The 24,545-nt window shown below is 42.1% G+C and overlaps 1 protein-coding gene and 1 long non-coding RNA gene across 2 annotated transcripts; one reads left to right on the plus strand and one right to left on the minus strand.

The window, feature by feature from the left end:
- Positions 1-5,042: 5,042 nt before the first annotated feature.
- Positions 5,043-8,025, minus strand: CCR4 (C-C motif chemokine receptor 4). Its single transcript, XM_081284387.1, has one exon. It carries the CDS (start codon positions 7,670-7,672, stop codon positions 6,590-6,592), a length of 1,083 nt encoding a protein of 360 aa, XP_081140513.1. The 5' UTR covers positions 7,673-8,025; the 3' UTR covers positions 5,043-6,589.
- A 3,263-nt stretch (positions 8,026-11,288) lies between these two features.
- Positions 11,289-19,197, plus strand: LOC308643913. The gene is made up of 4 exons (XR_014020845.1): positions 11,289-11,566; positions 12,551-12,674; positions 17,343-17,511; positions 17,814-19,197. It is a non-coding gene; the product is annotated as an uncharacterized lncRNA (long non-coding RNA).
- Positions 19,198-24,545: the final 5,348 nt, after the last annotated feature.

A 24,545-nucleotide genomic window follows, 5' to 3' on the forward strand; every position in this document is an offset into this window, starting at 1 on the left:
AACCATAGGGAAAAAAATTTAAAAAGTTCTCTATTTCCACCATGTCTTCTGATAGTTGTTTGTAAATATACAAGTAATTGAGTTTAGGTAGTAACATTTTACCCTATGAACTTGTTTACTTTTCTTATTGTTTATAGTAGTTTTTTAGGTGACTCTCTTGGATTTTTCCAGTTATTCAGTACTATCATTGTTACTACGGATATTTTTCCTTTCCAATTTGCATTTTTTTTTTTGGACTGGGGATTGAACCCAGGGGCATTCCACCACTGGGTCACATCCCCAGCCCTATTTTATATTTTATTTAGAGACAGGGTCTCACTGTGTTGCTTAGGGCCTCGCTAAATTGCTGAGGCTGACTTTGAACCTGGGATCCTCCTGCCTCAGCCTCCTGAGTAGCTGGGATTACAGGCATGTGCTACCGTACCTGGCTCCAATTTTTAAAATAAACTTTAGACTTAAAAATAGGCTGGTAAATTAGTGGAATTCCTATTGAAAGGAAAGTGAGAAAGCAAGAGACAGGCGAGAGAGAAATGAGGATGGAGACCAAGCAGAGATCCACACAAAAGTTTATTTGTCAAAGTTGACAAATAAAGGCCATCTCTCTATAAAGGAGATGCCCTGAAATGTTCCTGTGCTGAGCTTTGTGGGTAAGGGTTTGGAGTTGTAGCTACGGCGCTACGGGACAGGCTGAGGAGGGGTGCTTAGGTCAGAGCTAGGCGAGTGGGACTAGCATGGGATTGGCTTAGATGGATGACACCATGGGGCTTTCTAGAGTCCAGGGGTTGTGTCCTTCTGGGATGGGTTTAGGATTATAGTACCATGGGGTAGGTCACTAATGAGGGTGGGGGGAGTTCAGGTAAGAAGTACAGGAAGCAAAACTCTTTTTTAATTTAGTTGTAGATGAACACACAGTATCTTTATTTTTATGTGGTGCTGAGGATCAAACCCAGTGCCTCTACCGCTGAGCAACATCCTTAGCCCTAGGAAAGCGAAACTTGTAAGATGGTGGTTAACATTTAAGATGGCTGCTCAGATGTTAAATCAAGACCGTATAACCATATACCCCACATCCAGTTTCCCTGTTAGTGTCATACATTAAGATGGTGCATTTCGGGGCTGGGGATGTGGCTCAAGCGGTAGCGCGCTCGCCTGGCGTGCGTGCGGCCCGGGTTCGATCCTCAGCACCACGTACCAGCAGGGGTGTTGTGTCCGCCGAGAACTAGAAAATGAATATTAAAAATTCTCTCTCTCTCTCTCCTCTCTCACTCTCTCTTTAAAAAAAAAAAAAAGATGGTGCATTTCTTATACTTACTGAACCAATATTGGTATATTAATTAATGTTAATTTTTTATTCAATTTCTTGGTTAATGTCCTTTCTCTATTCCAGAGCTTATTACTTATAGTTATCTTGTCTCCTTAAGCTTCTCTGGGAGTTCCTCAGATCTCTGTATTTTTGTTTTTTTGTGTTTTTTTTTAATTTAAAAAAAAAAATTTTATGTGGTGCTGAGGCTTGAACCCAATGCCTCACACATGGCAAGCGCTCTACCACTTGAGCCACAACCACAGTCCATTGTTTTTTGGGGTTTTTGTGTGTGTGTTTTTGTGGTTGAATATGGACACAAGAACTATTTTTATGTGGTGTTAAGGATCAAACCCAGTGCCTCACACATGCTACGTAAGCGCTCTGCCACTGAGCTACAGCCCTAGCCCCCCCATCCTTGTGTTTTGTCCTCAGTTTTGAGAAATACTGGCTGGCATATTATAGAACACCATTTTCTTCCAGTTGCTGTATCTTTGCTTCATCCTTCTATGGTATGGAGTTAGGGTCTCCAGGGAGATGTTCTGTGGAAGCAGAGATCTTTCCTGTTCTAAGCTGGAATGCCTCTGGGGTACCCTGTTAAGAATTGTGAGCAAAAATAGATGTATTTTATCAAGTTTGATTGAAAAGGGAATTTTGTGGGTTTTTAAATTAACTCTTCTTGATATTACAACTTCCTAGGGAAGCTGAAAATGCAGGCTCACAGTTGTGTTCATACCAAAAGTCTAAATGAAGAAATTGTTAACCCAAAACCTACCTACTGTTTCTGGAACAATTCAGTCAATCCTTGAACTTGGGCACATAAATTTTTATTAGAAATGCAATTGGGGATTTTGGAGATGTAACTAGTGAACTTTGTGTGGTTAAACAGAAACTTGTCAGTGTAGAACATTTAGTTAAGAGATAGGAAACTTGCCTGTTTGAGAAGTAATTGTGTTCCCCTGATCCTCGGTTTCTTGGAGTAATAAAACCAATTGTATCATCGTAAAAAGAGGCTTTCAGTATACAAAAGCACTTGGTAGATATTTGATTTTCAGACAGTTTGGAATCATTGTCAACTTTTAAAAGAGTAAAAAGTTACATTTCAGAAATGAGTGGAGCATGCTCCTGGTTGGTTTGAACTGAACGGAGCATCACTGATGTGGTTCAGCTGGGCATGACCAAGGGAAGATTTCAGGGCTTGAGCAGGCAAAGCATAAGGGACAAGGTGAACCCGGGGAGCAAGAGTCCAGTTGGGTCAGTTCCCATTTACATGAGGTGCTCACTTGTCCCCACTGTGTTTCCTGTTTTAGGGTGAGATTCCTGGAAACAATGAGTTTGAGATTAGCAGGTAGATTTAATGGGGAGTCCTTTTTTGGGAGTAACACCTGTAAGGGCATAAAGGAAACAGGACTGGGCAGTAAGAAGAGAGGGCCAGTGACGTAGTTGCAACAGAGGCCTCAGCTACTCTTATGGGGAGCTCTGGAGGCATGACAGCCCTTTAGAGTTGTCTCAAATTTAAGCAAGGGAGCAAGTGCATGTGTCCCCTCACCTTCCAGCTACTGGATATGAACTGCCCCCAGGAAGGACAATTGCTCAGGAGGCAGCTGGTGTCCTGAGGATTGTCAGCTGCCAGCATCCAGACAGCTAGTAAAGTGGGTGCTTTAGTAGTGGAAGGGGTGGGGTGGACAACGCACCAGCCTCTGTGCAGTCTCAGGGTCTGCCCAGCAAGGCAGGCAGCTGACTCAGCAGCTGTTTGGATCTCATTTTCTTTGATCTTATCTTTCCCCACTTTGATCCTCTCCCTGCTCCTACACATTCCCTGGTACTGTCAGAAGCCTGGTCCCTTTCTCCCAGAACACAGCGCCATCCTACCATCCCATGATGTTCCTCAGCTTAGAAGGTCCTTCCTCCCCTCCTTCCATGAAAACCATGCTCCTCCGACAAAGTCGAAAGCTAACCTGCTATTGGATCATCCCCCCCAAAAAAACTTTGACTTATATTTGTCTTCCTTACACGAATCTTGTGTTTTCCACTTATTGGCTTGTAAATTTTGTGAGCTTACAACTTAAAATATTTTATTTACATTTTAGTTTTCGGCGGACACAACATCTTTGTTGGTATGTGGTGCTGAGGATCGAACCCGGGCCGCACGCATGCCAGGCGAGCGCGCTACTGCTTGATCCACATCCCCAGCCCCTACAATTTACTTCTTTATGAAAGCTTTTATTCTCCCCATCACTGAGCATTCTGGTTAGCACAAAATAGGCATTCAACAGGTGGACACTGATAGCATCAAGTAGTTCCAAGTTGTTACCTTAGTTTCTTGGTGGTGGGGGGATCTCCCCTTAAAGGCACATGCCTGCAAACCCAGTGACTTGGGAGGCTGAAGCAGTAGGATTGCAAATTCAAGGCCAGTCATAGCAAAGGCCTGTCTCAAAAATAAAAAGGGGCTGAGAACATAGCTCAGTAGTAGAGTTACCTGGGATTAGACCCCTAGGGCTGGGGGTAGAATCTTAAGACCCTTTGGCTCTCCCTCTATTTTTCTCGTGGGAAGCAAATGAAATTTACTTATTTACTAGAATTTGAGCACCAAGTATGGAACAAATATGGTCTGGGCTATTTTAATATTTTTATTAGTTGCTAATGGACCTTTGTTTATATGTTGTGCTGAGTATCAAACCCGGTGCCTCACACATGCTAGGCAAGCGCTCTACCGCTGAGTAACAATTTTTGGTTTTTTATTGAGATTAAAAAAAAACAAAACATAAAATTAACATTTTAATATATACAATTCAGTGGCATTTAGTACATTCACAATGTTGGGTAATCATCACCTGGTCCAGTTTCAGAATGTTTACATGACTTCACAAGCTAACCCATTTCTATTGCTCTTGATCTGTGCATGACACATCAAGGAAGGGAGGGGCCCGATGTCTGAAGATTTAGTGAAACCCACCTTTGTGCAGAAATGTGGAGGCTTACTTTTGATAGCTCTGTTACTGGATGGGAAGATACTTTTTGGTGTTCTGAGGGTTACATCTGGATGTCACTTTGAAGTTCCAAATTCCTGTCTCCTCAGGGAACATCCCCCAACTTTCAAACAAGGATAGTTCAGAGCCATGCAGACCACACCTCATCATTGCTTAATATTGTATGTGGCGAGGAAGGAACAGTAAACCCCTTCTGTCAGTCTTTCTCATCTGGTGCCTTAAGTTTCTGTGCCACTGTGATTAAATGAACAAACTTACAAGCTCTGTCAGGAAGGGAGGGGCAGGCTCCAGGGGAGCAGATCCCAAACCCTCTTTCCGTGGCCTGGGTAGCACAGATGCTTTGTGCTAAATATCTTATTTCTCTCTGAATCTAAAATATATTCCATTTTAAAGATGAGGAAGCCAAGGCTAAGGGAGGAGAGTCACATGCTCAGGCTCAGTAAGGAATGCAGAGTTAGGATTTGGCAGATCCTAGCATCCCACACTGAGGTTGTTCCAAGGAAACCCTGCCAGGAAGTTGACCTGCCCCTAAATTCTTACCTGTTCTTGTCTCCAAGTGTACTACAATGTGACAGGACTCCTCTCCCTACCCAAACTGAGATGGTAACAGTGAACCCTTTAATCGCCCCTCTCAGTGAGTCCATGACATCTGCAACATGTGACAAGGCAGGGGGGCAGATCAGCACCTGATTTTTGTACACATCAGGTCAAACATGGTCCAGAAAATAGGCTCAGTGGGGTGTATATATATATATACATGTTTATTTCCAGTGAAGGCAAAAATCAACCTTCATTCTTAAAACCACTTTTCTGAAAAATAAAATTTTCTGGCCTGGCAGGCTGTGGCATACCTATAATTCCAGCAACTTGGGAGACTGAGGCAAGAGGATGGCAAGTTCAAAGTCAGCCTCAGCAAATTTGCGAGGCTCTAAGCAACTTAGTGTGACCCCATCTCAAAATTTAAAAAAATAAAAAGGGGCTGGGGCTCAGGGGGAGCATCTCCTACCCCCATACCCCATAGTTCAATCCCCAGTACCAAGGGGTGGGCAGGAATCCAGAGTGAAAATCGGTTTCCTGGAGATGCATTATTTTTAAATGTAACGTTACAATATTGCAATTTATTTTATTGGTATAAGTTATACATGATTGAAATAATTTATAAGAAATGACTGGGGATGTAGCTCTGTTGGTAGAGTGCTTGTCTTGCATGCACAAGGCCCTGGGTTCAATCCCCGGCACCACTATTGAAAAAAAAAACTTCTGAGCCACCCAAAATTTAAAAATCAGTGCAATACTGGGATTAAAAACTTCTTTCATACACCACATCAGCAATAGCTTTTGATTTTTCTTACCTCAACTAATTGCACTTAAGGTAGATTACTGAAATATGACAGTACTTCCTTAAACTTTGAAGAACATGTTTGTAAACAAGTAAAAGATCTAGATGAATGTATTCTGGGCCTATGCATTATTATTGTTATTTTTCAGAGCCAGGGATAGAACTCAGGGCCTCACACATGCTAGGCAACCACTCTACCCACTGAGCTATGCCTCCAAATCCCTAATTTAAACATTTTGAATATTCATGGTATAATTAAAACATGTCCAAAGGCAAATTGAATTTGAACAAATATATTGGCCTTTAAATGCCTTGTGTTTCAAGTTTAGAAATCAGACCGTACTAATGCCTTCAAATCTTTACATTTGTTAATTGGCAGAGAAAGTGCGGCCTTCGATGAACAAATTATCCTTACAATCAAAGTATCAAGATCCACTAATTGTTTCTGTGATCCGCCTGACTTCATGGAACATACCATGCTACAGATCTGTTACTAGAAAAACACTACGATAGCCTATCAAAACCTTCTTTGTTGTTCCATAAAAGCTAGAAGTTAATCAGAGGGCACATTTTCCACAGGAGGGAATAGCTGTTTACCCCATCAGTCTGCAGCTCCTTCTGGAGAACCCCATCAGTCGAGGTTAGAGGGAATGAATGTTCTCTTTCAATATCATCCATAACCTCATTGAAATGTTGGTCAGAATTTGCAGGTTTACTTCTGCTAGAGGCAGGTCTCATGTGAAGAAGAACATTTGGTCCAGGTGAACCCCCGTGGGGCTCAACTTGCTTACTGGGAAGAGGGAAAAGTTGCAAGGTGAGACCTACACTTTCCACTGTGGCTGTATGCGTTCCTCCTGCTGCCTGCTCTCAGGCGACTCTTACTAAAATACAATTTTAAGTAAGCTCTGAAGGTGGGAAGCTTATTGGCTCTGTGTTTTGCATTTGCTGTTTTTGTTTTTTTTACAGAGCATCACGGAGATCATGATCTACGGTAGACTGTGTGTAAGAGGAGCTGGGGGTGTCGGCAGAGTAAATTTGGAGGAGCCCACAATATTGGCAGAGCATAAAAGGGCCCCTGCAGGTTTTGAAGAGTTGGACAATGTATTTGCGAAATTTCTCCCCCAGAAAAAAGTAGATGACTGGATTAAGGCAACAGTGAACGAAAGCCAGGGTTTCTGTGGCCTGGATGGCGTAGTCCAGATACCTTTCAAAGGTACAATTCTGAAGGACTTCTAGCTCCACCAGGGTATCCAGGAAAAGTACTATGTTGTAAGGAGTCCAGAACCCAAGAAAGAGCACCACCACAGCAAAGATCATCTTCACCGCCTTGTTCTTCTTTTCATTTTTGCAGTGCTGCAAGGTTCTGATGATCATGGAGTAGCAGAAGAGCATGATCCCCAAGGGGATCACCAACCCAAAGATGTTGATCTCCAGGGAGCTGAGAACCTTCCACGTGGTGGAGTTGACAGAGTACTTGGTTTTGCAGTAAGTGTGGTTGCGTTCGGTGTAACAAGTGCTGAACAAAAGGCCAGGGAGGGAGGCGAATACAGCCACTGACCACGTAGCCACACTGGTGATGACCCCATAGGTCAGGGTTCTTGCTCTCAAGGAAAACACCGCATGCACGATTGCCAGGTATCTGTCGATGCTCATGAGCATGATGAAGAATATGCCACTGTAAAAGCCCACCAAGTACATCCAGGAAATAATCTTGCATAGACCCAGACCAAAAACCCACTGGTCTGCAGCGTAGTAGCCCCAGAATGGGAGGGAAAGCACAAAGAGCAGATCCGAGATGGCAAGGTTGAGCAGGTACACGTCAGTCATGGACTTGAGCCGCTTGTATTTGAACAGGACTAGAACCACCACGGAATTTCCAAGCAAACCAAACAGAAAGACCAAGGAGTAAAGGGGGGGCAGGAAGAGCTCCCCGAAGGCCTTGACTCCTTCTTTGTTACAAGGCTTGGGGATGTTCTCATAGAGGTAGTAGTTGTTGTAGATGCTGTCATCCAGGGTAGTGTCTGCTATATCCGTGGGATTCATTTTCCAAACCTGTGAGGTTCTCAAGGAAGGTCTGGATGCAACAGAAACAGCTAATGACGGGAAGAGAAAACAAAGATTTCTGTAAGAAAAAAAAAAATAAGTCAAAATGGTGCTAAATGTGGAACACAGCTCCTCAGCCTGGGAAGGGTATAAAATGATCTGGGACAAAGCAATTTGTAGCTTATTCCCCAGAGTGCCCTGCAGGCCAATGAAATAACCCAGGCCTTGACCGGCATAGTTTAGGTTCAAAGTCCAGCTCTGTCACTCATTTTCTTATCCCTCTACTGGAACTCAATTCTTTTTCTTCCCCCCACCCCACCCCACTTGGTTCCAGAGACTGAACCTAGCTAGGCATTTTTAACCACTGAGCCACCTCCCCAGCCGTTTTTATGTTTTGAGACAGAGTCTCACGAAGTTGCTGAGGCTGGCTTTGAACTCATAATCCTCCTGAGCTGCCAGGATTACAAGTGTGCACCATCACACGTGGCCAATTCTCTCATTTGTAAGTGAGGATAACTTAAGACCCCCTTTTCAAGGAAGTGTATTTTATTTTTTATTTATTTATTTTTTAGTTTTCGGTGGACACAACATCTTTATTTTATTTTTATGTGGTGCTGAGGATCGAACCCAGCACCCTGTGCATGCCAGGTGAGTGCGCTATCCCTTGAGCCACATCCCGAGCCCAAGGATGTGTATTTTAAAGATTGTATTTAAGCTGGGGACGTAGCTCAGTGGTACTGTGATTGTCTAGCATGCCTGAGGCCTGGATTCAATTCCCAGCACTGCAACAACAACAAAAGATTCGCAAAGATAGTAAAAGCCACTAACTCCACTTTCCGGGATGACAAGATCAGCTGGGATTCCCCACAGAACTGGACCCAGACCCTTTGACAGAAAAATAAAAATCTAAATATGGAGAGCTAAATAGTGTAGTATACCACTACCCCAGCTCCTTGGGAGTCTGAGGCAGGAGAATCATTTGAACCTAAGCATCCAAGATCAGCCTAGGCAACACAGTGAGATCCTGTCTCTAAAAACCAAGCAACCATGAGCTGGAACATGGCTTGGTAATAGAGCGTCTGCCTGGCATGTGTGAGGCCCTGGGTTTAATTCCCAGCATTGCAAAACAAAACACAACCAAATCAACCTACACAGCGGGGCTGGGTAAATCACTCAGTGGTAGAGCACTCACCTCACATGCATAAGGCATTGGGTTTGATCACTAGCATCACAAAACCACCAAAACAACCAAAACCTTATACGTAAGGCCAATATTTCAGTAAGTGCTTACTTCACTAAAAGGAAACCAAGTTGGTCACTTGCCTTTATATAAAAATGCTTTGTACTATATAGACTTCAAAGAATGTTCACCAGTATGGTCCAATATATTCCCATGTTCCTGTCCCTACTCTACCTCCACCAAAAATCTTATACTCTAAGCTAAGCAAGCTTAATTGATCCATACAGAAGATCTATGAAAAATTCAGAAAGGTCAAACAACTTCTAGAGACCACAGAGCTGAGCATAGAACTTGCTCTTTAGGCTCCAAGCCCAATGATCTGCCAGTAACTCAGGTCTCAGGAGGAGATGGGGGGGGGGGGGGACTTATTAATTTATTGCATTTGCTAGTTTCTGGGGTATACATAGTCCCACTATAGCCAATTCCAAACTACCAATGGGCTCACAAAATTTCCGAACAGGTAACGACAGAGTCTTGGGAGCTGGTCCAAGCCAGCTCCAGCACCCCACTGCCAAGACCATTGGCGCCAAAGCACATCTACCTGGGGGCAGACCTGACCTTTGGGCAGAAGTAGCTAGCTGTTCATAAGCCAATTTGACACTAATATAGCAAATGTATTTTGAAGGCCTTTTGGGAGGCTTCAAGATTCTGATAATCTGAGGGAACTTTGTGTTCTTTTCATCAAGCTACAAAAAAAAAAAAAAAAAAAAAAAAAAAAAAAAAAAAAAAAAAAATCAGTCCTCTGCACCAAATCTCATCAGAGTGGGAAGTGGCCTGACAGATCTAGAAAAGACACATGATAGCCAGAAAGAAACTCTCCACCTCCCCAGTCACCTGTGTCTCCCATCTAAGTTGTCCAAAGAGGTTAAACCCTCCCAGTTACACACGTGCCCACCTGTGTATCAATTCACGGACGAAGGGCTTTCCTCCCACCCCAACATTCCTTATTAAACCCTTTTGCATTGTTAATTCACTTCCAATGCCTCCCACCACACACCCAAATGCACAAACTGTTTCTCAAAGAGATTTTGGTCTCTTCCTTCAGGGGAATGCTAAAGACCTGTGGCATCAAAGATGTGTGTTAAATGAATAGTTCTACCCTTTCCCACCATTTTACCAGTGAAAACTAAAGATCAAAACAAGACTGAGGAGTTAGGAAACTATCAGAAGTTAAAAAAAAAAAAAGCTGGTAAATGTTTGGAATTCTGTAGGCACGTGTGTGGTGTTTCTTAATCTTGGAGTCTTGATAGAAAGTTTGTATATTTAATGAAAAAATATCTGTTTAGGACATGTGAACTTAGGCAAGATGTGCTCAAGGGGAAGAGCCCTACATGTATGACTACCCGTCAGAAGAGGGTTCCGAAGCGTGGGGACAGGTAGAGAGCATGTAAGTTCCAAGACCGCTGTCTACCCTGAGACACAAATTACCTATATGCCCGGGTGTCTGGGTTGGCCAAGTAGCTGGCCAGGATGCGTTGCTGCCTTCAGGCCACACGTGTGTAGAGAAAAGTGCTTGGCTGGAGGCCCCGGGAATGTCCCCATCCCCACTTACCTTGCTTTTGTGAAAGTGACTCCGAGGATGGTCTGTGAGGCAATGCCAAGCCTGATCAAGCAGCACAGCTCTATGAAGGACGAGTGCCTTTGAAGGATGTGTGGCTTCCTGTGAGCACCGGCTCTATCCCTCACCCATCTATGCTGAGTTCAAGTGGGTTTTTTTTTTTTGTTTTTTTTTTTGATAGAAGCAGAGAAAAGTGACTCATTTCCCAAAACTGAAGGTTAGGAAGGTTTGCATTCTTCTGTAAGAGGAGAAAATGGAGAGGAAAGCCAAGTAAGCTTTTTAATTTTAAAAATTTGTTGGAGGGGCTGGGGAGGTCACTCAGTGATAGAACTTGCCTCACATGCGTGAGATGAGGCCCCAGGTTTGATTCCCAGCATTGGGGGGAAAAAAAGTTGGGACACAGTTTAGTGCTAGAGCTTCCCTAGCATGCAGGAGGCCCAAGATTTAATCCTCACACACCAATTTATTTATTGGCTTTTTGGGGAGGTGGGGTGGGGTTTAACCAGGGTTTGAACCCAGGGGCACTTAATCATTGAGCCATATCCCCAAGCCATTTTGATCTTTTTATTTTTGAGACAGTCTTACTAAGTTGCTGAACTTGCTATCCTCTTGCCTCAGACTCCAGAGTATCTGGGATTACAGGTGTGCCCTCCCCACTATTTGTTGACTTTTTTAACGTAAAAGGATTTTTTGTTCCTTCTAACTGGCTCATATGCTGTAGAATGTTCCTTCTCTTTTGGGTCATTGGGCTGATAGTTTTTTCCTCTTCATGAATACACAAGGGCAGATACTCAAGATGTATGATATTCTCTAAACAAGTGGGATCTGAGCCAGACTGAGAAGGCCAGGAAAAGGATATTCCAGAATAGAGAAAAATTTGTCTAAATGAGCATGTCTATTTGTCCAAATCTTCCCTGACTTGGAAGATTTTAGCCAACCACATTCTTAGATTCAATTATTTGTCTTCAAAGTTGTGTCTGTTGACCTCTCAAGTCCCTTCTGCTTGGAAACTGTGCCGTTTCACTGACTGATCAAATGAAAATAGCTGAGCCTGATATGTTGCCCTGCCATTACTGGACTCCCAAGAAATATCTGGGTGAGTCCCATCAATTTCTGTGTGTTTAGATTCAAAGAAGGTTTCTAGCCAGGCAAGGTAGTGCATACCTGTAATCCTAGCAACTTAGGAGTCAAGGAAGGAGGATCACAAGTTCTGAGGCCAGTGTCAACCAATTAGTGAGGCCCTATCCAACTTAGTGAGACTCTGTCTCAAAAAAGTATTGAGGATGAAGCTCAGTGATAAAGCGCCCCTGGGTTCAAGTCCAAGTACAAAAAGGCAAGTTTACAGACCAGCTATCCCACTCCTTGGTTTATACCTAAAGGACTTAAGAACAGCACACTACAGAGACACAGCCATAACAATGTTTATAGCAGCACAATTGCTAAATTGTGGAACCAACCCAGATACCTTTCGGTAGATGAATGGGTAGGTAAACTTTGGTATATATACACAATGGAACATTACTCAGCATTACAAGAGAATAAAATCATGGCATTTGCAGGTAAATGGATGGAGTTGGAGAATATAATGCTAAGTGAAGCAAGCCAACCCCAAAAAGCCAAAGGCCAAAATAAAATGTTTTCTTTGATATGAGGATCCCGGGGAGGAATGGAGGGAAAGGGGGGTAGGAATGATTGTGGAATGAGTTAGACATCATTAACCTAAGTACATGTATAAAGGTACCACTTTGTGTACAATCAGTGACTTGAAAAATTGTGCTCTCTGTGTAATATGAAATGAACTGCATTCTGCCCTCATGCATAACACATTAGAATAAATAATTTAATAAAAAAGACAAGTTTAGAAATTGTAGAGGTTACTTCTGTGTAGAAAACTGGTCTTCAAAAGTAAACACCCTCCCTCAAAACAAGGTATTAAGTTTTTAAGTAACATCTATTTCATACATGAGGAAGCAAACTCAAGAGAGGAAAGGTGGTATGCCATGACATCACACCCGTCAAGAGACACAGCTGGGCCAACACCCACACTCCTGACATCACATTCTATTGGGCTTCATTTCAGAAACCTGAGCAGAACAAGACTTAGTGTAAACCCTGCCCCAGACTATGATCCACAGCACCTGTTGCCCAACATAAGACCACAGCGACCCCTGGTGACCAGGCTTATTGCAACACCAAAACATCTGGTAAATTCCCTAGCCAACATGTACTAGACCAACATCTCTGAAATTGAAGCCAGAAACTCCCAAAGCTTTCAGGAAGAATCTCATAGGACTCTGCTGTAGAGTACCGTGTTAAAATGAGAGAAATGTGCCAGGCAGAGCTACACAGGATTGTACCCAGGGACAATGAGACAGTAAACAGAGTTTAAAGTCAGCTTACGTATGGCCGGCGAGGTTAGTTGGGTTACAAGGGCCTTCTATCCATTGGCTAATCTAATAATTTTGTGGGCTCAAAATTAACCACATGGCCCCAGGGAATTCAAGTTAGTACACAGTGGCCTCTGGTTATGAGAACCTAATAAGTGGAGGGGTTGGGTGTGTGGACTAAGCTGCTCTAAAAGGGAAACATTACAGCCAGACATGGTGGTAAATACCTAATCCCAGCAACTCTGGAGGCTGAGATAGGAGGCATGAAGTTCAAGGCCAGCCTCAGCAATTGGACTGGGGATGTAACTTAGTGGTAAACAATTCTTGGGGTTCAAGCACCAGTTTAAAAAAGTATGTGGGGTGAGTTAGGGAGACTGGCTACAAACCAGGACTACAAAATGGATTCATCTAAGTAAAGAGAACTTTGGTAAGGAAATAAAATATTGCAAATAATTTTTGGAAAGATAACACATTTTCATGTAAACCTGTATGTCCAAGAAGATTAAGAAAAACAGAAAACCTGTAACTGATTAACACTACTTACCAAAGTTGTACTGAGCATCTAAAGTACTCAGAGAATGATTTAGACCTTAAATGTTTATATTAGAAAAGAAGAAAGGCTAAAAGTTTGGGAGAAGGGTGCTTGACTAGAAAAGGAGGCAAGAGAAAAGTAACAGGGGATAAACCATGGGGGTCATAAGAGAGAATATAAGAGCAGAAATTAAACAAGTTCAAAGGAAAAGAGACCCATTAAAATATTTGAAAACACTAATAAAACTGACAGACCTGTAAGGAAGTTAAAGGGGGAAAAAAAACAACTTTAGAATGCAAAGGGAGATATACAATTTTAAAAAATATTATGAACTTTATCACAATAAAAGATAAATCTTACCAAAACTGGCTCAAAAAAACATAAAATCTGATGATTTTTAACATCATCCAGTAGTTTAAATGCTTGACACAAGAGCAGATTCATACACACTCAAAGTTTCCACAAATTCTACTAAGTATCCGAGGTACCTACGGTTTTAATCTCAGGCATCTTCCCTCCCCTTCTGAAATAAAAAAAAAAAAAAAAAACAACTCTAAACTCATTTGTTCAGGTTAGTACTATAATTTTGATGACAGACAGTAGGAAAACATAAAATTGTTCAATTTCACTCATGAATATATAGGGCAAATATCCTATATGAAATATTAACCCATAATGATCAAGTTAGTTCATTTCAGAAAAGCAAAGTTGGTTTAATACTAGAACATCTATTTTATGCATATCACCACATTAACAGAGAAAAGCCATATGCCATAGAAAGAGCCCTGAATAAGGAAAAAAAAATCTACCATTTGTGACAATATAAATGAACCTGAGAGGCACAGATAAGTGAAATAAGCCAGGCACAGAAAGACATAATATGAGGAATCTAAAAAACCCAACTCAAAGAAGCAGAGAGTAGAACAGTAGTTACCAAGGCTTGGAAGAGGGAGGAAGGGCTAGGGAACGTTGATTAAAGGCTACAAATTTCAGTTGGGGGGAAATAAGTGCAAGATGTCTACAGGGCAATATGTTGACAAATATATACTTGAAAATTGCTAAGAGATTTAAGTGTTCTCAACACACTTCAAAAAACGATGAAGTAGTTAATGCATACGTAAATTAGCATGATTAAACCTTTACACCATGTATACCATAAATATATATAATCTTTATTAGTTAAAAAACAACAACAACAGTGGTGGTAGGATGGGAAGTCAGCTTCCTAAAGCACAAAAAAGAAATATTACCTTAGAAGGTAACTTTTTAAAAATGCTAAAAATCCAACAAACCTGCTATCCAATTGTAAACAAAAGTCATTCCTTTAAAAATTAGGACCATGGCTGGGCGTGGTAACACATGCCTATGATCTAGCAGCTGAGGCAGGAGAATTGCAAGTTCAAAGCCAGCCTCAGCAAAAGTGAGGCACTAAGCAATGCAGCAAGACCCTGTCTCCAAAGAAAATACAAAATAGGGCTGCAAATGTGGCTCTGTGGTCGAGACCCCGAGTTCAATCCCTAGTACCCCTCGCAAAAAAAAAAAAAAAATAGGACCATGACTGTAATGCCCACCACCAATTCTATTACAGCCAGTAGGAAAAGACAAGAGTTAAGAAGATATAATGAATTCAACAAATTAAACAAAAATCAGATGTATACTTAACAGTGAACAAAGCCTTTTTAAATTTTTCATTTAAAATAACAGAACAAAAAAGTTTAAAAATAAAAGGAGATAAAAGGCTTGTATTCTGAAAACTACAAAATGTTGTTGGAAGAAATAAAAGATACAAGTAAATGAGGAAATGGCCTATGCTTACAGACTGGAAGACTTAGTATCGTCAAGTCAGTATTACCCAAAGTGATCTAAAGATTCAGTGGCATCCCTACCACAATCTCAACAGCACTTTTTCCACAAATAGAAAAATCCATCTTAAAATTCATATAAAATCTCAAGGGGCCTGCAGAGCCAAAACAATATTGACCTATACTTCCTGGTTTCAAAACTTATTACAAAAAAACATGTTAATCCAAATAATGTGAAACTAGCACAAACACAGACACAGAAATGGAATACTCAGAAACCCTCACAAGTATGGTCAAATCTCTTTCTGCATTATCTTTACTTCATCCCATTCCCACTGTATAGTAATGATGTCACTTAGTACATTCTCTGGGGGATGTGGTCAAATTAGCTTTGAGAAGGGTGCCAAGATTATTCATTAGGGAAAAGACAAGTCTTTCAACAAATGGTGTTAAGAAAACTGGAGATCCAACCGCAAAAGAATAAAGTTGAATACTTACCTTACACAAATAACAGATAAACTATAAAACTTGGGGAAAGATATATAAGGGAAAAGCTTCATGCTGATGAATTTCACAATGATTTCTTGTACCAAAAGTACAGATAACAAAAGGAAAAACAGATGAACTGAACTGCATCAAAACTTAAAATTTCACCACATGGTGGCGCTCACCTGCAGCTGAGTGGTAGGGCTCTTGTGGAGCATGCAAGAGGCCCTGGGTTAAATCCCCAGTGACACTAGAAAGAAAAGGACAAAGACTTTTTGATTTGGTGAATTTTAACCAGGTTGAGTTTTCAAGAAAAATTTTTAATAAACAGCCAAGTGCGGTGGCACGCACTTTTAATCCCAGTGGCTTGGGAGGCTGAGGCAGGAGGAATGCAAGTTCAAAGCCAGCAGCAGCAACTTGGCAAGATCCTAAGCAACTTAGCAAGTAAAAATATCTGGGGAGGTGGCTCAGTGGTTAAGTGCCACTGGGTTCAATCCCTCGTGCCCAAAATTTTTATTTTAAGTTTCTGTGCATAAAAGGATATGATCAAAAAAGTGAAAAGGTGGGTTGGGGTTGTAGCTCAGTGGTAGAGCGCTTGCCTCACATGTGCGAGGCCTTGGGTTCGATCCTCAGCACCACATAAAAATAAACAAAGATTTTTTTAAAAAGTGAAAAGGCAATCTGCAGAACGGGAGTAAATATTTGCAAATCATATCTGATAAGTGGTTAATATGCAAAATATTTAAAGAAACCCTACAACACAACAAGAAAAACAACCTGATATAAGAATAAAATAAAGTATCCAGAAATGAACTTCAGCAACTAGTCCAGAAACAGATTGAAGCATTTTATCACATTCTAGTCTCCAGACTGAAACCTAAAGTGTGAAATTCAGAATTTTTTAGTCCCCCTTGGGAACCTGAAATGGAAAGAACTGTTCTCTCCATACCTGCTAACATCAAAATGTTCCATCACCTAAGGTTAGTCCTTCAGAACATAGCCTTTATACCACTGCCCACTCCACACCCACCTGATTCACGTGCAGACCACTAAATCCTATTCCATAATAACCAATTCCCTCTTTCTGCCTTTCTGTGTGCCCTGACAGACTCTTCCTCCTTCCTGAACCCATTTCAATATTCAGCACAAATGTGTATATTTCAAGAGTATAATCAATGGGCTGTGAATGTAACTCAGTGGTCGAGGGCTTGCTTACATGTATAAGGCCCTGGGTTCCATCCCCACCAACAAGAAAATAGATTATACCATTGTAACACTGCTATATTGTACATGAAGGGACAATGGGGAATAGGCACCACAGGGATTTTTAATATAGAGATTTAGCCAGGCGAGCCGGTGAACACCTATAATCCCAGTGGCTCAAGAGGCTGAGGCAGGAGGATTTCAAGTTCAAAGCCAGCCTAAGCAACTTAGCAAAGCACTAAGCAACTCAGTTACACTCTGTCTCTAAATAAAATACAAAAAGGACTGGGGATGTGGCTCAGGGGTTAAATGCCCCTGAGTTCAATCCCTGGTGCCAAAAGAGAGAGAGGGAGGTAGGGAGGAAGGGAGGGAAAGAGAGAGAAGCTTAGTTGTCATACCATCAAGAAGGTGATATGAAGAGTTCTGAGGGAACTGTTCTGGCAAGAAATTTTGTTCCTGCAGCTCTGAGACTCCTTGGTGGGACCTGTGGAGGCAATAAGTACCATGGTGATTAGCAGACAGACTATAGAGGAACATCATCATCTGTGGCTGCCTACCCTCACACCCCAGGGTGAAAGGAGGAGAAAAACCTATCAGAAAATAATGGTGCCACCTTGGAACAAAATAACAGGTATGTCCCACCACACTACTCAGCTAAGATATTTCTTTGTTTGATTCTCTTGGTTTATCCAATAGGGAAAAGAAGAAATGCCATTAACTACTGTTGACAAATGATTCCTCTTGCATATAGTTAATTGAGAAGTGGGACCAATTTGGTCAAGGTTCAGTCAAGCTGAATTTTAACAAAATGTGAAATCGTCTACATTTCATTACACAAAGTCAAAATCTCACTGTATAGTTTTCTGTTACTGCTGTAACAAATTGCCACAAACTCAGAGGATTAAACAACACCTGTTTCCATGCATTTTCCAGCTTGCTGAGACCACCAACCTTCCACAGTCTGTGGGCTCTTCCAGATTCCGTCAGCACTGCAGCTTCTTCTCAAAATGTTCCATCGCTTACCTTCATTTTATAAAAACCCCTGTGGGTGACATCTGGCCCACTGAGATCATCCAGGATGATCTCCCTTTCTCAAAGTCCTTAATTTAGTAATTTCTGCAAAGTTCCTTTTGAATGTAAAGCAGCACATTCACAGGTTCTGGAGATAAGGACATGGACATCTTTATGGGCTACAATCCTGTATCACATCACATTGAGCAATATCACCACTGACACCAGAAAACTCTTACTCAAAAATTATTATATTCATACTAACAGATGCAAGTTCTCCAAGATTGTAATTTTTGCTTGAAAGCTCAGTGGGTTTTATTTTGTTTTGTTTTGTTGTTGTTGTTAACCAAGGATTGAACCCAGGGATGCTTAACCACTGAACCACATCCCCGGTAGAGACTGGGTCTCACTGAGTTGCTCAGCACCTCACTTTTTGCTGAAGCTGGCTTTGAACTGGCGATTCTCCTGTCTCAGCCTCCCAAACCACTGGGATTACAGGCATGTGCCAACACGCCCTGTGAATGCTAAGTTTTTATCATTGGCAATAGTCAATGGTTTCACTTAAAATGACAAGCTTGCTTCATTGATTTTCAATATCTATTGAATAAAATTGTGGTTATTTCATGTAAAATGAAATTCCATAAGAATTCAAGGGTAGAGATGACAAATTTTAGTTTTTACTAAGATTATTAAGTAAAATTGGTACTAGGAGAACAGAGCAACAAAAGAGTTAACATTTTTAAGTACAATCTGAAGGCACTGTATTAATTTGTCCAAAGATCCCAGTAGTTTTTGCCTGCAACTGCTTTTGCATCCTCAGAACAAATACAAAGAGTGAAGAACAAAGTTATAGTGTCAGTATGAATATTAATTTGATATCAGATCCCCTGGAAAGAGTGGCAAAGACCTACCACCTCCTACCCTCACCAGGGGTCTATGAGCCATATCACATCTTGAAATTTGCTATTTAGAGAAATAAAACCTGCCAGCAGATGGCAGCAGGTACAGTAGCATTTCCCAATTTGCAGTAACCATTATTTAGGAAACTGATTTCATTAAAAAGGAATTTAAATTTTTGCCTTAAAGTTCAAAGATAGCATCTCTTTTCAGAAGTTAAACTAGACCAAATAAATCCATGAAGCAGGTGCTACTTCAGCTTACAATTCAATGACCCAACAACTTTAAGTACTACAGTAGGCCTCTCATTTTGTCACGCAGAACACTAAAAATAGTACATAGCCTTGGTACACGAACTCTGCCATTTACTAAATAGTGCAAAATTCAAAAAAGTGTTCTGCCAACTGGAATTACTCTAAAATTGAAGCATTTCCCTTAAAGAATCATGTATAGAGTTTAATAAAACATCATTTTTTTCAATTAAATGTTATTCAGTCTTTTTCTTTATTAAAACATCAGGGTACTGAGAAAGAGCTTAAAGAAATTTTAATGAGACCATCTACATATTGTCATCAGGCTTCTTGATTGATGCCTTTTTTTTTTTTTAAATAGAGAAAAGGTAAAGAATTTTATTTCTAAAACAGTATATGGATGAATATCATCAATGATTCTAGAAGGCAACCAGGGGAAATGAAATTTTCATGTAGGAGCGCTGGTCATAGCTTAACTTTCTTAACTTTTAGTCAAACAATATGAACAGTTTAAATTTGAAGCACATATTTGTCAAATTGTTCTGCAAAATGGTTGTTCCAATTTATATTTCAAAACAGAACTTTTCTGTGCCTATGTGAGGATTCAGTTATTCAACAAAATTTTCTAAACATCTGCATATCTAGCACCATGCTGATCTTAAGGTGAATGTAAATTGCCTAGTGGCACTGGTTTCCTAATCCAGTGGAAGAGTCAGTCAAAGGTATATGGACACCATTAACGTGTACTATGTACAGTAAGATTTTAACAATTGGATAGTAAAATGAGATGAGGTTAATATAAAGCATAACATTGAATAAGTGAGATATGAGATACGGTTCTGTAAGAGAACAGAAATCCCACCTGGCTCTTGTTCAAATAAAGAGATCTGGGAAGAGTTGCTCTGTGCCTGCTATATTTGCAAAACGAAGAAAGCATGACAAGTACTGACTGGCAGAGCAAACCAGACACTGGGGCCAGAGGCAAGGACTGGAGAAGGGGTGTGTTAGGAGTCCACCTGGCTCCAAAGACTAACTTCCCCATCCCCAGAGAAGAGCAGTCCAACGGTGAGCCCTGCTGGCTCACATGATCCTTACCCACCAATCAGACTAGCCCTGCTGGCTCACATGATCCTTACCCACCAATCAGAAAGCACCCCATGCCAACTGTCAAACCCTTCAACCATTAAACTGTCATAACTGTAAAACCACCCCCGGCTCTATAAATATGCAGAGCTGTTCCTCAATAAACGGGCATTTTCTCCGACAACGAGCCTTGTTCATTCTTTCAGGGTAGACAACCTGTTCCAGAATGTAATGTTTAGTGCAGGACATTAATTAATGGTTAACCAAAGTTAGACAGAAGCTGAAGTCATCATAGGCATCAGCACCTTCTGAAACCAAGAGCCAACCCCATAATCTCATCAATCCTCTCACACTGAATGTTAGCTCTCAGTCAGAACACAGTAATGAATATGTGCCTAAGACCTCATCTCGTAGGCTATCACTTAGGAATATCTCAGGGATGGTCAACTCCCACCTTCTAGTTTCCTTTGGAGTTCCTGATGGGTTTTCTTCTGCCCTAAGGCCAGGCTTCCCTTCCCTTCCCTCCACAGCAGAGCAGTCTTTCTTAGGGCTTAACAATGACAATATGAAAATCCTTCCAATCCACTTTGTATTCAAGGAACTATATACAAAGGGAATGAAGGGGGATGGGGGGGGTTCTTGGAGCTGAGGTTGGCTGGCCCCATGGATTTTTTTCCCCCCAAAGGGAGATGCCATCAACTCATGGCTAGGTCCCTTCACCATCCTGAAATAGGATCTTCCCATGGCCACACAACCAAGACACCTATTTGTGCCCAACAGAGCTGAAAAGAAATATGGTGGCAGGCTGTTAAGGGTAGCCTCCTCCCAGCCAAATGCAAACAGGGAAAGAAAGGACACTTCTGCCTCTGAGTGGCTAGCTTCAAGGTACAAGGCAAATGAGTGGCAGAAGCCAGTCACCACTGTGTGGGTTGACTTCAATTTCACAGGCCCTCAAGGCCCAGGCAATGAGGGAATCACGTAAAAGTTACTTGCCTGGAGTTGCCAGCTTTGCAGGATTCACTGGGACATGAGCCTAGTGGTCCATGAGAGCCACTGTCTCCCTTGCACCCAGTCAGGGCTCAGCCAGCACAACAAACTACAGAGTCTGAACTCATGTCATGCCCTCAGCCATAAAAGCCCTTATTGCTTTCCTTTCGTAGCTGACTCCAGGTCTTCCTCAAAGACCAGTTCGTCGCCATCTTCTCCTCTAAGTCACCTCTAACCTGGGCTTTAGCCTTAAGTCATCCTGCATGGAGACTGCTCCTCCATGAGAACAGAAGATTGTCACCACCCAAAGTGGAACCAGAATTGCACCATAACAACTTGCCAGGGCTTTGGAGTTAGAGCCCAAACTTCATTCACAGTCAGGTTCTGCAACCTCCAAGCTGTGTAACCCTAAGGAAGGAACTTAAACTGTCTGAAATCACCTTTCTCATCTTTAAAAGGAAAAGATGGGAAAGCCTCCATCTGAGATACTGGGAAAATTGAACCGTAATGAGGTAAACACTGCGCAGGGATGAGGAAATAGGCATTTCTACATTTATGGCAGTCCCAGATTGCGCTGGTAGAACTGGACTGACCAGATGGAAGCAGTATTGGGGACTGAACGTAGGGGTTCAATGTACTGAGCTATATGTCCCCAGCCCTTTTTATTTCTTGAGACAGTCATCTTGCTGAGATAAACCTGGTACTTGCCATCCTCCTGTCTCAAACTTGGAGTTGGATTATTTGCAGCATTTAAGAGACCAGTGAGGAAGCCCTTGTCTACTGTGACGCAGCCACCAGGGGTCAGTGATGGTTCTCAGTCATCCCACATGGTCTTTCCTGAGGGACACATGCCACAATCTGGGCAAGAAGAAAAAGCAGTTCTCCCTTGATTGACCAGAACCAAAACTCAGAAAGGTTGTGAGCACCAGTTGGCATCAGGCCCTCTCTGACCTCGAGCAAATTACTGCACCATTTAAAGAAGGAACTGTTCAATTTTCCTACCTCCATGTCTGCTGTAGGGCACGAATATCCCAGCGTCACCACCCTGGTTTAGAAGAGCCTGAGTGCGTCCTACACTATCTTCACAGCTCTCCTTGGTAGCATTAAATCCAAGTTACCTCTTCTGGTACTCTTCTCAATATTATACTTTTGCTTGTCCTCCCTCCTCCCTGCCAAGGTCTCTGCTCTCTTGCAGCCCCACCCCCACCCCAAACTAAGTTTCACAGAGATTCTCATGGAGTGGCCTGGTTATAGGAATACAGACTACATCTTAAGTAGACAGAATTCCATTGCAGGATGAGGAGGACAGTGGAACTCAAGACAGCTAACAGAGAGGCTGGCCCGTGTGGCTAGGGCAGGGGAGCTCCCAGATGCCAGGGTCCCTTGGTAGGAGTGGACCAGAAAGAGGGAAGGGCATTGCAGAGGACATTGGGAAGGAATGGGGGTGTCTGCTACTCGGGGGATCAGTCAAACTTTATAGCACTTGCCCAGCTTCTCTCGGCTAGTGGTGGACTGCAATTCAAACTTGGGTCTGCAATGTAGTGACAGAATCCAGAAGGAAAAAGGCAATGGAAAGTGAGGGCAGGAGAACAGAGGTAGAGAGGGCAACTGCTGCAGTGACCGACACATTAACAGAGAAGCACTCATCAGAGTGAAAATAAAGGAAAGGAGGTCACGACGGGGTCACTTCAGGAGAATGATTTTTGGTGAGACTGGAAACTGGGAACTCAGGATGAGATCCATGGACAGGGAGCCTAGCACACTCAACAACACCTGGCAGACAGAGGCATTCAAGACATTTGTTTGGGTTTGGGGGTGTCGCTCAATGGTGGATGCTTGCCTGATGTGTGCAAGGTCCTGGGTTTCATCACCAGCACTAGGGGGGAAAAATCTACAGCAGACAATGAGTAAAGTGAAGAAATGAAAACAAAAAAAGCATAAGTGGTTGAAATTTTGTTGCTTATTAAATTCTAAACACCTTGCCTAAGTCTGTTCATCTATTCTTCAAATGTATTGAGTGTTTATGCTGGACGCGGTTTTAGGCAATGGGAACCCAGAAAGAGTGATTGAGCTCAACGGGGAAGTAAGTAGTTATTTTAAAAGGGATTGTTCAGTTTGATCGTGTTGAGTTTGGTGGTAGAATTTTTCCTGTAATCCCAGCAACTCCAGAGGCTGAGGCAGGAGGATAGCAAGCTCAAGTCCAGGGCCTTAGTGAGACCCTATCTCAAAAAATAAAAAGGACTGGAATGTAGCTCAATGATAGAGCGCCCAGGGTTCAATAACCAGTGTAGTGCCAAGGAGAAAAAAAGGGGTAGGTGGGGGCACCTACATTGTCCTATCCTAACTCCACAAATGGTCCCGCCCACTAAGCAGTGGTTATGTTGCAGCGTGGAAGGTGGAGCAATGAGTGGGTCCGGAATCCCCACAGAGCCTATTACTACTTAGATCCTGCTGAAACTGACTAGCAAGCTTGATGTGCCCCTCTTGCATGAAGGCAAAGAATATAGTGTGTTCTCTTCTCATTCCCATCACAGACCTTAAAGTTGGGGGGCACATTCCTAACTTCAGTTCCCAAACTTCAAGAGGATCTCTCTACACTCCAGGAGTGTTTTTGTTCCTGTCGCCCTTACCCCATCTCGCCAAACACTCATCCTAGTGCCAGCCCCAGATAACCAGCGATTCTTCTGGCAGAAGGTGGTCCATGTTGTTCTTGAAATCTTCTTGTATAGCAGATCTCTAGTATGAAAAGTTAAAAAAAAATCAGATTAATACTAGTTAGATTAGTCCAGGGAAAATAGAAAATAGCCAGTGTAATGTTACCAGAAACAGAACTCTGAAAGCATTTGACAGTCATTTCAAAAATATGTTAGGAATGGCTGGCCATAAAGGTTGCCATGATCTGCCAGGCACACCCTCTATCATTTATAATAAGGCAAGAAAATTGCCAAATTCAAGGCCAGCACTGGCAACTTATAAAACTCTTTCTTAAAAACGGAATAGGCTAGGGCTGGGGATATAGCTCAGTGGGTGGAGTGCTTGCCTCACATTCACAAGGCCCTAGGTTCAGTTCCCAGCACCACCACCAGGACCAACACCCTGCCCCCAAAGGAATAGGCTGGGGATATAGGTCAGTGCTTGCTTAGCAAATAAGAGGCCCTGGGTTAAATTAAATGCCCAGTACCTAAAATACCAAGAAAATAACCTTTTTTTTTTTTTTTGCTTATCCAGTCATTAGTTGAAGGACATTTGGGCAAAACTATCAATACTCACATGCTTGGTTCCACGTGGATGGGTCTTTGATTCTCTTGATATATCAGGCAAGTGTAACAGGGCTGTAACACTATGATGAACTTCCAAATTGTGTTCCAGTGTTTTACTGTTCCGCAATCCACCCACAATGAATATATAAGTTCCCATTTCTCCCGATTCTTATTGA

Source organism: Spermophilus citellus (genome assembly GCF_964194105.1).
Source record: "Spermophilus citellus genome assembly, chromosome: 3".
NCBI classification, from domain to species: domain Eukaryota; kingdom Metazoa; phylum Chordata; class Mammalia; order Rodentia; family Sciuridae; genus Spermophilus; species Spermophilus citellus.